This window comes from Marmota marmota, unplaced genomic scaffold, assembly GCF_001458135.2.
Source record: "Marmota marmota marmota unplaced genomic scaffold, marMar, whole genome shotgun sequence".
Classification (NCBI taxonomy): Eukaryota; Metazoa; Chordata; class Mammalia; order Rodentia; family Sciuridae; genus Marmota; species Marmota marmota.
The window spans coordinates 32,790,276-32,802,294 of NW_026000108.1; the positions used below are offsets into that span (position 1 = coordinate 32,790,276).

The 12,019-nt window shown below is 33.3% G+C and overlaps 1 protein-coding gene across 1 annotated transcript in view; it reads left to right on the forward strand.

The window, feature by feature from the left end:
• Slc30a9 (solute carrier family 30 member 9) overlaps positions 1-12,019 on the forward strand; it is an 85,240-nt gene that overhangs the window by 50,064 nt on the left and 23,157 nt on the right. Inside the window, 2 exon segments of the mRNA XM_015481752.2 lie at positions 8,121-8,176; positions 10,882-11,017. Of these exon segments, the coding sequence (XP_015337238.1) occupies positions 8,121-8,176; positions 10,882-11,017 (192 nt within the window).

Here is a 12,019-nt window from a genome sequence, read left to right on the forward strand (position 1 = left end):
TAGATGGTCCAAGGAGCAGGAAACTTTCACTCATAATCAGAAAAAAAGTCAGTGAGTAAAACAGTCTATTTGATGGATGATAGAATTAGCAGACAAGGGTATTAAACAGTTATTACCTATGTTTTTGCATTGAAAAGAAATGTGAATGTAATGAGAAGAGAAAGGGAAGATATGGATAAAGAACTGAATGAAGTTTTTTGAGCTAAAAAGAAAAAATTCACTGTATAGAATTAATACCAGATTAGATAATGCAAAGAAAACAATTAGTCTTGAATTTGTAACAGTACAAAACATTCTAAAACCAGAGAGAGTAAACTGGAAAAGATGAAGAAATCCATAGTAACCTATAGGATAGTATCAAGAGAACTTGATCAACTTTTAAGGAAGAAATAATAGTACATAGATTTTCAGAAATGGAGAAGGAAATTCTTTTCAACTCCTTTAATGAAGCAGAACTTTACAAAATCATTACAAGAATAAAGAAAAATAGAGAGACCAGGATCCCTCATGATCATGCTTCAAAAATCTTTAAAAATACAGTCAAATCTAACACTCTGTAAAAATAAGTATAATCTAGTGACTATAATTCCAGGAATGTAAGGTTGGTTTAATATTTATTATCAGTAAGTTTAGAAGGTTAATATGCAGCTACCAGTGCATTTCTACTATCAGAAAATCAATGAGAGAAATACGACTCTTAAAAATTTCCATTAGTAGTATCACAAAATACTAAATAAGAAATCTAATAAAAGATGTACAAGATCTTTATACTGAAAATTATAAATTTGGAGAAATTTTAAAAGATTTAAAGAAATGGAGAGATAATACTATGTTCACATGGATTGGATGCCATGGGATTAATATGTAAAATTTTCCTAAAGTAATCTGCGGATTTAATGCAATCCTAGTTATAATCCCTACAGGCTTTTTATACAAATTGACAAACTGAATAAATTTTAAAATTTTATTTGGAAATGCAAAGAATTTAGAATATGTAAAGCAATCTTGAAAAGAAATTCAGAGGACTTCAAGTCAGATAAAGCTTAATAATTAGAACAATGAAATATTGACATAAGAATTGACAGACAAGTAGCCATGCACAGTGTCACAGGCCTGTTGTTCTAGCAATCAGGGAGCCTCAGGCAGGAGGATCACAAATATAGGCTAGCCTGTGCAATTTAGCAAGACTCTTGTCTCAAAAAAGGGCTGGGGATATAGCTCAGTGATAAAGTACTCATAGGTTTAGTACCCACTACTAGGGGAGGGGGGCAGAAAGAATTGACAAATAGAACAGAATAGAGATTCTACCAACAGATTCACATTTACATTGACTTTTTTGGTGGGGGAGATTACTGGGGATTGAACCCAGGGGTGCACTGTTCCTACCCCTGCCCCCAGTTTTTAAAACTGTGAGACAGGGTCTCCCTAAGTTGTTTAGGGCCTCGCTCAGTTGCTGAGGCTGGCTTTGAACTTGTGATCCTCCCACCTCAGCTTCCTAAATTGCTGGGATTATAGGTATGTGCCATTGTGCCCAGCACTAGCTGACTTTTGAGGGAGGTACCAATGTAGTTCAGTGAAGAAAGGAAAACTTTTTTTCCTTTTTTAACAAACACTACTAGAAATTTTAGATATCCATATGGGGACAAAAGGAACCTTGACCCATATGTGTACAAATCTGAGGTGGGTCATAGGCTCAAATATAAAAGCTAAACTGAAGATTCTATAAGAAAATATCTTCTAGACTCTTGGATAAGCATAAACTTTATAAATAGGAAATAAACTATACCATAAAAGTTGTTTACAAATTAAACTTCATGAAAATTAAAAACCTTTTCTTATTAAAAGACACCCTTAAGAAACTAAAAAGGCAGCCTAGGGTTGTAGCTCAATGATGGAGTGCTTGCCTTGTATGTGTGAGGCACTGGGTTTGATCCTCAGCACCACATAAAAATAAATAAATAAAATAAAGATATTGTGTTCATCTACAAACTAAAGTGAAAAAAAAAAAAGAAAGAAACTAAAAAGGCAAGCCATAGACTGGGAGAAAATTAGTCACAAAACATATCTGACAAAGAATTGATGTCTAAAATAAAGAACTTATACAACTCGGGAATAAAAGATAACTCAATTTTTTTAAAGATTAAAGTTTTGAACAGGTATTTCACAAATAAAGATACATGAGTGGTGGCCAGTAGACACATGAGGAAGTGCTAATACTATTAGTCACCAGAAAATATATACTAAAACCACAGCAAGACCCTCTGTTCATCCACTATAGTGGCTAAAATTAGAAAGCCAGACAATCAGATGTTAGTGAAGATAGAGAGCAGCCAGATCTCTTAGACATTGCTGGTAGAAAGAAAATGGTACACTGTTGAAATGTTTGGCATTCTCCTATAAATATATGCCTTTCCTGTTGACCCAGCAGTTGTACTCCTAAGTATTTACTCAAGAGAAATGGAATGAATGTCCACAAAAGACTTGTATGAGAATGTTTATAGCTGCCTTACATATAATGCCCAGAAAACTGGAGTCCATCCAGTGCCCATCAACATCAATAGGTATAAACAGTCAATGAAATATTATCTGGCAATAAAAAAGAACGAACTACTTATCTAGTTGGTAGCATGTATGCATCTCAATACTGAAAGAAGGTAAACACAAAAGAGTACTTATGATAAAATTTGAACTATAATTTAAATTTTTTTAAATGGTTGTTTCTCTTGTGGGGGAAGATTAAAAAGAGGCATAGGGGAACTTTGGGGGATGATGGAAAGGTTCTGTCTTGATAGGAATATGTTACAGAGCTGTGTACATTTGTTAAAACTCAAAAAACTATAAACTCAGAATTTGTGTATTTCACTGCACGTGAATTTTTTCTCAAAAATAAAAATTTTTATGCCAAGCATGATGGTGCACTCCTGTAGTCTCAGCAACCCATGAGGCTGAAGCAGGAGGATCACAAGTTTGAGCCAGCCTCAGCAACTTGGCAAGACCCATCTTAAAATAAGAAATAAAAAAAGCTGGGGATGTAGATCAGTGGTAAAGTACCCTGGGGTTCAGTCCTCAGTACCCCCTAAAACTTTTTTTATATACAAATGATGTTACTGAGTAGAAATTCTATAACATTAATATTAGAATTAGTATTAATTTTTAGAAGTTTGATAAATAATCTTCTGCTTTTATTTTCTAAAAGGCCTATTTTTTAAAGAAATTCATCCAAAATATTTAAAGACAAAATGGTATGATGCTAGGAATTTGTTTCAAAACATTTATGAGGAAATAGATATGAATTAGATAAAATAGATTTCATCATATATTTATGGTTGATGATGCTTAGAAATGGAGGGGTTGAGTTTATTGAAATGGTCTGTCAGATTTTTTGAATTGTTTTATCCATCCACCCATCTGTATATTAGAAAAGCAAAGTGCAAAAAGACATGTAAATTGCGATAAAATATTTAAGCATGCACACCCCTTTCTGAAATAGGGCACAAACATATTCACAAAAGCAATATAGAAGCTGGATGCTCACCTATAATCCCAGGAACCCAGGGGACTGGGGCAGGAGGCTCAAAAGTTGAAGGCCAGCCTCAGCAACTTAGCAAGACTCTGTCTCAAAATAAAAAGGACTGGGGATGTAGTTTAGTGATAAATCATCCCAGGGTTTAATCCCCAATACAAAAAAAAATGGATAAATTTAAAAATATACATAGAGATAAAGATAAACGTGTGTGTGTGTGTGTGTGTGTGTGTGTGTAGAGAGAGAGAGAGAGAGAGAAAGTGTCTGAAATGTACTCCAGACTCTTATTAAATAATCCCATCTCCTGTATTACTTAAATTTCTTTAAAGTGAGCATGTATTAGTTTTGTAACTAGAAAAAGAAATGAATTTTTGTAAAGGAATAAACAAAATAAGAAAAAAACCATGTGGTATTAAGTGCTTTAAGAACTCCTGAGGGGCTGGGGTTGTGGCTCAGTGGTAAAGCGCTTACCTGGCATGCGTGAAGCACTGGGTTTAATCCTCAGCACTACATAAAAATAAAATAAAGATATTGTGTCCACCTGAAACTAAAAAATAAATATTAAAAAAAAGAACTCCTAAGTGAAGAGTATGCCTTAGAGTTTTCAAAAAGGCTTCAATGACAAAAATTTTAATTGGACCTCATACAGTAGATGGAAATTGTATCTCTCATATCCTTTTGAAAACTGTTCCTTTTGAGATCTATAATAACATTTCTAAAAATTTAATTATTTGCAGTATTTTAATGCCATATTTTTTCTTCTTGAGCAACAAAACACTTCCAGCTTTAAATTCGACCTTTATCTCTAATGATGATTTAGTTTCACAATTTGAGAGTTTGTTTTGAAAGCTTTTCTGCTAAATAATATACAGCACATTATTTAATATTAACTCACATGAGTTTATTGAACACTTGAGTTTTCAATGTAGTAAGTGTTTAGAAGAAGACATACTCCTTTGTCTTGTAAGCAGGTCATATGCACTAAAACAACTAGAAAGGAGGTAGGGTCATGGCTCAGTGGTAGAGCACTTGCCTAGCTTGCATGAGGCACTGGGTTCGATCCCCAACACCACATAAAAAACTAAATTAAAAAAATAAAGGTTTTGTGTCCATTTGCACCTAAAAATATTTTTTAAAATCCAAAAACTAGAAAGATCTGCCAAGACAGCATTTAACAGCTGCATGTATAGTAATGAAGGAATGTCAAAGGGAAGGTTTGATTATGGAGCAGTGAGCACTGATGATGCTTCTTTGCCACTAGATGTTAGTACTGTGTTGTAGTGGTTATATATACATTAACAAGTGTGGGGTGTGTGTGAAAGATAAATGTGCAGGAAAAAATCTAGAATGACACCTACCCAACATAACTGTGATTCTACCTTACCTCTGAGGGAGAACAGGATTACGGATGAGCTATGAGGTCTGATTTTTATATGAATATATGTGGCACAAATTTTGATTTATAAAATAGTTATTGAGTGCTGGGGTTGGGCTCAGTAGTAGAGCATTTGCCTAGCATGTGTGAGGCACTGGGTTCGATCCTCAGCACCATATAAAAATAAATAAACTAAAATAAAGGTCCCTTGATAACTAAAAAATCAAAATTAAAAAAAAATATTGTTGATATCCCAGACTTTATTACATATGCAATCTGAATATTAAGGATTTTAAAATGATTAAATCCTCATCAAATATTTCATAAATATTATAAACATATACATATGTATACATGTATATATACATTCATAGCATAAGGTGAGTTCATCACTATTTTAATGTACAAGTTTAAGAGATCTATATTTCTATTTATTTAGGATACTAGGGATTGAACTCAGTGGCACTTGACCACTGAACCACATTCACAGCCCTTTTTTGTATTTTTTGTTTTGTTTTTAAATTTTTTATTGATTTTTTAAAAATAAATGACAGCAGAATGTGTTACAATTTTTACTACACGTATACAGCACAATTTTTCATATCTCTGGTTGTATATAAAGTATGTTGATACCAAATCCTGTCTTCATACATGTACTTTGGATAATGATGTCCATCACATTTCACCATCCTTGCTAATTCCCTGCCCCTTCCCTTTCCCTCCCACCCCTCTGCCCTATCTAGAATTCATCTATTCTTCCCATGCTCCCCCTCCCTACCCCACTATGAGTCAACCTCCTTTATCAGAGAAAACATTCACCATTGTTTTTTGGGGATTGGCTAACTTAGCATTATCTTCTCCAACTCCATCCATTTACCTGCAAATGCCATGATTTTATTCTCTTTTATTGCTGTGTAAAATTACATTTTGTATATATGCCACATTTTTTTTTATCCATTCATCAATAGAAGGGCACCTAGTTTGGCTCCACAGTTTAGCTATTGTGAATTGTGCTGCTATAAACATTGATGTGGCTGTGTCCCTGTAGTATGCTCTTTAAGTCCTTTGGGTATAGACCGAGGAGAGGGATAGCTGGGTCAAATGGTGGTTCCATTCCCAGCTTTCCAAGGAATCTCCATACTGCTTTTCATATTGGCTGCACTAATTTGCAGTCCCACCAGCAATGTATGAGTGTGCCTTTTTCCCCATATCCTCGCCAACACTTATTGTTGTTTGTCTTCATGATAGCTGCCATTCTGACTTGAGTAAGATGATATCTTATAGTAGTTTTGATTTGCATTTCTCTAATTGCTAGAGATTTATTTTACATTTTTTAAAAAATATTTTTTAAGTTGCTGGTGGGCCTTTATTTATTTATATGCAGTGCGAGGAATTGAACCCAGTTCCTCACCCATGGTAGGCAGTGCTCTATCACTGAGCCATAACCCCAGCCTCATATTTTGTATTTTATTTAGAGACAGGGTCTCACTGAGTTGCTTAGCAGCTCGCTAAGTTGCTGAGGCTGGCTTTGAACTCAGATCCTCCTGCCTCAGCCTCCTGAGTCATTGGGATTACAGGCATGCGCCACCGCGCCCAGCTATATGTTCCTTTTAATTTACTCCCATTTTCTTAGTTTAATTCACTGAAGAGTCACCACCTGTAATTTAGATAATTCACCCTCCCTCCTTGGGAATCTGTCTTTTTTAAAAAAAAGGACTTATAATATTCTGTGTATTTATGGTAGGATTTCCAATATCAAAACGTAAAAATCCAGTATCTATTTGTTTTGACCATTTTTAAGATGCTTTATTCTCTATAAATTTTTTATAATTTTTAATAAAACTCATCTTTGAGGAATTTGGTTATCTGGAAGCCTTATATATCTAATTATTTGGTATTATACTGAAATACAGGAAGGTCCTGAATAAGTCAATTAAAATTATATAGGGCATTCATGTAGAGGTTTTGCATTCTTATTAAACAAATAGTTCTAATGAGGTAGATAGTTTTATAGATTTCTAAATTCACATCAAAGTATAATGGATGGTACTTACTACAAGCAAGCATACTTATATTGAGAAATTCCAATGGATAACTCTTTAACAATGTATAAAATTCAGAAATTAAAGAAGGGAAGGAAAGTTGAAGGCAAGAAAGAAAGGAGGAAAGTGGGGAAAGTGGGAATCTGGCTATTAGAATTAAACACATGTTAGCAATTTACCATGTTTAGGTTTTTGTTTTTTAAGAAATAAAACTTTGAGTTGGGGTTGTGGCTCAGCGGTAGAGCGCTTGCCTTGAACGTGCAAGACCCTGAGTTCGATCCTCAGCACCACATACAAAAATAAACAAGTGAAATAAAGGTATTGTGTCCAACTACAACTGAAAAATAAATATTAAAAAAAAGAAAGAAAAAAGAAATAAAATTTTGTGTGGGTTGCATACTGAGGATTGAATTCAGGTCCTTGCACATGCTAGGTAAATACTCTTATCACTGAGCTATACCCCCAGCCAAGATATATAATCTTAGTTATTATAAGTTTTTCATCTTTATTTCTTCCTTTCTATTCCCCAGATAATCAGTGCCCTGTGCACATTGATGTGTGTATTTCCTGTGCATGGTTTTGCTGTTTTACTACAAATACACAAATTCGTATACACAGTGCATACTGTCTAAAACTTTTTACTACTTTTTGTTTATACAGCTATACTAGTTATTTATCTTGTAAAAAAATTAGATACTACAGACTATCCTAACAAACTTGAGTTATAAACAGTTAAGTATAGGTAACTTCAGACCTTTTCTTGTGCTTAATAAGTAATTTATTAAAACTACAGAACATGAGTTGTTTTATATTCTATGTACTACCTAATTTGCTTTTCTACCTGCTTCCACTTTGTAGTAGGTCTAGAAGCTGTTTACATGTCAGTATAAAAAGCTCTGCCCCATCCACATTCTTTTAAAGTATTGTAAAAGTAATTTAAGGTTTATTACTTGTTTTCCCAAACTGATGGATTTTAAAGTTGCTTTTGTGTTTTTCATCTTTATAAATAGTGTTGTTTTGAGCCCTTTGAGATTCATTTATTTTTCTGAGTACTGAAAACTAAAATTGCTGGGCCATTGGACATGTGTTATGGAGTTTTCTTGTTGTCAAAATTGGCTTAATCATATAATATTTTCCATCTTGCTAATGATTATTTACGCTTTTTCCTTCTTCTCCATAGGGTTTACTAGCATTGGGCATCAGTAAGTCTGTTCAAACACCAGATTCTACTCATCCGTAAGAATATTGCCGTTTTGTTTCTTTTTTTGGCAACAAGTTGTTGTTGAAATCAAAGGAACTAAATTTTAGAAACCTCCTGCAATTTATATTTGTTGAAATCAAAGGAACTAAATTTTAGAAACCTCCTGCAATTTATATATCTGCAATTTGTAAAAGATCTGGCCATTTCTTCTACTGTAGTATCTAAAATGTAGGACTAACTGTTGTGCCTAAGTAAATTTAAGGTATAATTGAATATGAATTTTAAATTATTTTAATGCTTTGAAACACAGCATGAAGATCTTTTGTTCTCCACATTTGATAATAATAAAGCACTTATTTGGACCTTAGAGTTCTGTTTTATTTCGGTCCAGGAAGCATACTTCAAATGTAGACTAATAGGCTGCCCAGTCTAAAGTTTTGTAGATAACTTTCATTAAATATATACTTATTTTAATCCTTTTATTTTTATTTTAAAATATCTTGTTTATAATTTAAAATTATGTATTTGTAAAATGAGTATACATTTTAGAATATATTATTTTGAACCATATCAATTATTTGATAGTTTTTTCTTTTGCTTTTAACAACCATCTAAAATAAAATATTTGAATTTTACATGCATCATTATGTTTACTTGTTTTATTAATAGAATTTGATCAATCTTAGAATGAAAAAAATGCACTTTGGCTGGGTGCAGTGGCACACACCTATAATCCCAGCAGTTCAGGAGGCTGAGGCAGGAGGATTGTGAATTCAAAGCCAGCCTCAGCAAAAGCAAGGCACTAAGCAACTCAGTGAGACCCTATTTCTAAATAAAATGCAAAATGGGGCTGGGGATGTGGCTCAGTGGACGAGTGCCCCTGAGTTCAATTCCCGGTAACCCCCACAATGCACTTTTATTTCTGTGAAGGTTTCTGTATCTATGCTTTATAAATGCCTTTCCTTACTTGAAAGAAAGCACTCCTGTTATAAATAATAACATTTTGAATATACTATAATAATCAATCATCTAATATAGAGAACAACTAGTTCCCTAATCTGCTAATAGTAAAATTGCATTTTACTATCTCCAAAAAAAATTTTTCCTGACCATTGTTATATGCCAAATATTTAAAATCAGAAAGTAAAAATTTTCAATTTTATGTTGTGAAAATTTCTTCTTAGGCTATTTTTAGTTATTTACTTTAGTGCTGCCCAATAGAATTTTCTGCAGTAATAAAACTATTTTTTATCTGTCCACTACTTGTGATTATTGAGCACTGGAAATGAGTCCAGTGCTAATGAATAACTAAATTTTGATCTATATTTAGTTTTAATTTAAATTTGAATAGTCACATGTGGCTAGTGACTTAGCACATTGGACAGTGCAGATCTACATGATAAATTTTTCGATAAGAGCCTAAAATTTCTTGAAAACAACTGAAATGAAATTATGCCATTTAGCCAGGTGTGGTGGTGCAGGTCTATAATCCCAGTCGCTGGGAGGCTGAGGCAGAAGGATCTCAAGTTCAAAACCAGCCTCAACAACTTAGTAAGGCCCTAAGCAACCCACTGTGACCCTGTGTCTATAAAATATTTAAAAAGCTGGGGATGTGGCTTAGTGGTTAAGCACCCCTGGCTTCAATCCCCAGTACCAAAGGGGGGAAAAAGTTATGCCATTTAATTTAGATCCTAATTTACTTTAACTTAAATAAATATGTATATACTATATTGCTTTGTAGGAAACTTTGGAAGTAAGTTTTTCTAAATCAAACTGGTAAAACGAGGAATTTTTCTATGGCAAAATTAAATCTTTTTTTAAAAAAAGAGTAGTTTTGATTGAAAATTCTTGTTTGAATTTGCATATGCCAAAAGGGTACAGTAGAATTTGGGTTTGGGAGTAAACTTCCCAGGAATTATTCTTATGAAGAAGTGATTGTTTTTCTCATATATTTTTAACTTCCTTGTATGATACTTACACTAAAACAAATTAATGTACATTTTAAACAAAATGCTTAGAAAAATAATTACAATTTTAAGAAATTAGCCATAGAACCACCCAGAAAACTGAAGCTCTTGGTTCTAGTAATAGTTGACAGTTACTGTTTGCTAAACTATTCAGAAGCAGCAATAAATTGTATATACCAAACTGTTTAGTTTCGAGCCTCAAATTACAGGTAATATAAATCACAGGTTGATCACAAGACCAAAATATTCCATTAGAAGCTCTGTTACAAGGATATTTAAATGTCATCCAATTCATTAAACATCTGAATGTATTTTTTTAAATGTTTATTTTTTTGTTTTAGGTGGTCACAATATCTTTATTTTTATGTGGTGCTGAGGATCGAACACCAGTGCCTCGTGCATGCCAGGCCAGCGCACTACCACTTGAGCCACATCCCCAGCCCCACTGAATGTATTTTTTGAAAATTAATTTTGATAACATAATAGTAAAGAAGTCCTAGTAAATCAAAATACACTATATGGAAAAAGAACTAGAAAATATCTAATTTAAATGACATTCTCTTTACTTTTATATTACTTTCAAAGATCTTGCAGGTTTTTTCCCCATTTTATATTTAGCTTTTCTGTTTTGTATTTGGCACTTAACATTTTGTTTAAATATAAAACTTTAACATTTTGATGTTCTAAGAATTTTTTTAAAAAAAACTATTAAACACATGTTTTGAAAGGAAATCACTTTTAGTTTTGCAAATTGTATTCTTTTAATTTTTCAGGTATGGATTTTCAAACATGCGCTATATTTCTTCACTAATTAGTGGTGTTGGTATTTTCATGATGGGTGCAGGACTCTCTTGGTACCATGGAGTTATGGGATTGCTTCATCCTCAACCAATGGAATCCCTTCTATGGGTAATCCTCTTTTCTTTTCTTCCCTCATTTTTGAAGTAATATGACATAATGACTTAAGCACGGTAGAATGCCTTTGTCATATTGGTATTAAAGAACAGGAATAACATACCTTCTTGATTGTGTGATGTAGGGTAATGTATCTATAGCTATGTTTTTTTTTAGAGTAAGACATCTAAATCTATATAATATTTTGTGATATTAAACAGAAGGATCTCTATATGGAAAGTTTTTTTTTAACTTTTTTTTAGTTATAGATGGACTTTATTTATTTATTTATTTATTTATTTATTTATATGTGTGCTGAGAATCGAACCTAGTGCCTCACATGTAGTAGGCAAGTGCTCTACTACTAAGCCTCAACCTCAGCCCCATAAGGAAAATTTTTAAGCCTGACCTTGTTGATTAGAATCTTTGGCAGTTCTATTAGCTTCTTCTGTTTTGAGTTGCTGTTGAAGAACAAACACACCTCTGTTCTCTTTTAGTTTTAAGAATAATCTCATGTCAATAATTAAAATATCCACTCTTATGTTACTAGTCATAAATTGGAACTGCATTTAAAAGTTAAAGCATCTCCTTTTCTCAGTAAGAAGCCTGCCTGCATTGAGGGATTGGAAAGATAGAAGGACAGTCACCTTCTGTATGGCCCTGCCTTTGTCTCCTTCCTTTCTCCTCTTCCCTAAAGGCAGCTCCAAGGTTGTGATAGGAGACAAAAAAGTACTGACACAACAGTTTTATTTTGCTTTGATTTCCCCTGGCCTTTGTAGATGTTTAAAGCTTTCTTTGTCTTTCATGAACATTTCCTGGAGATTACAATGCTTGGCTGCTCTGACTAGCTCCCCTGACAAGCACAAATTTCATAGCACTTCCTCTAACTCAGACATTATTTGAGGTTGCCCAGCACTTGGCAAGAATACCTTTGTTACAGTTTATCTTTTTCCAAAAGAGTCCTATTCAGGGCTATATATCTGGGCCTTATGTTTAGTCATTTTTTTTTTTTTTTTG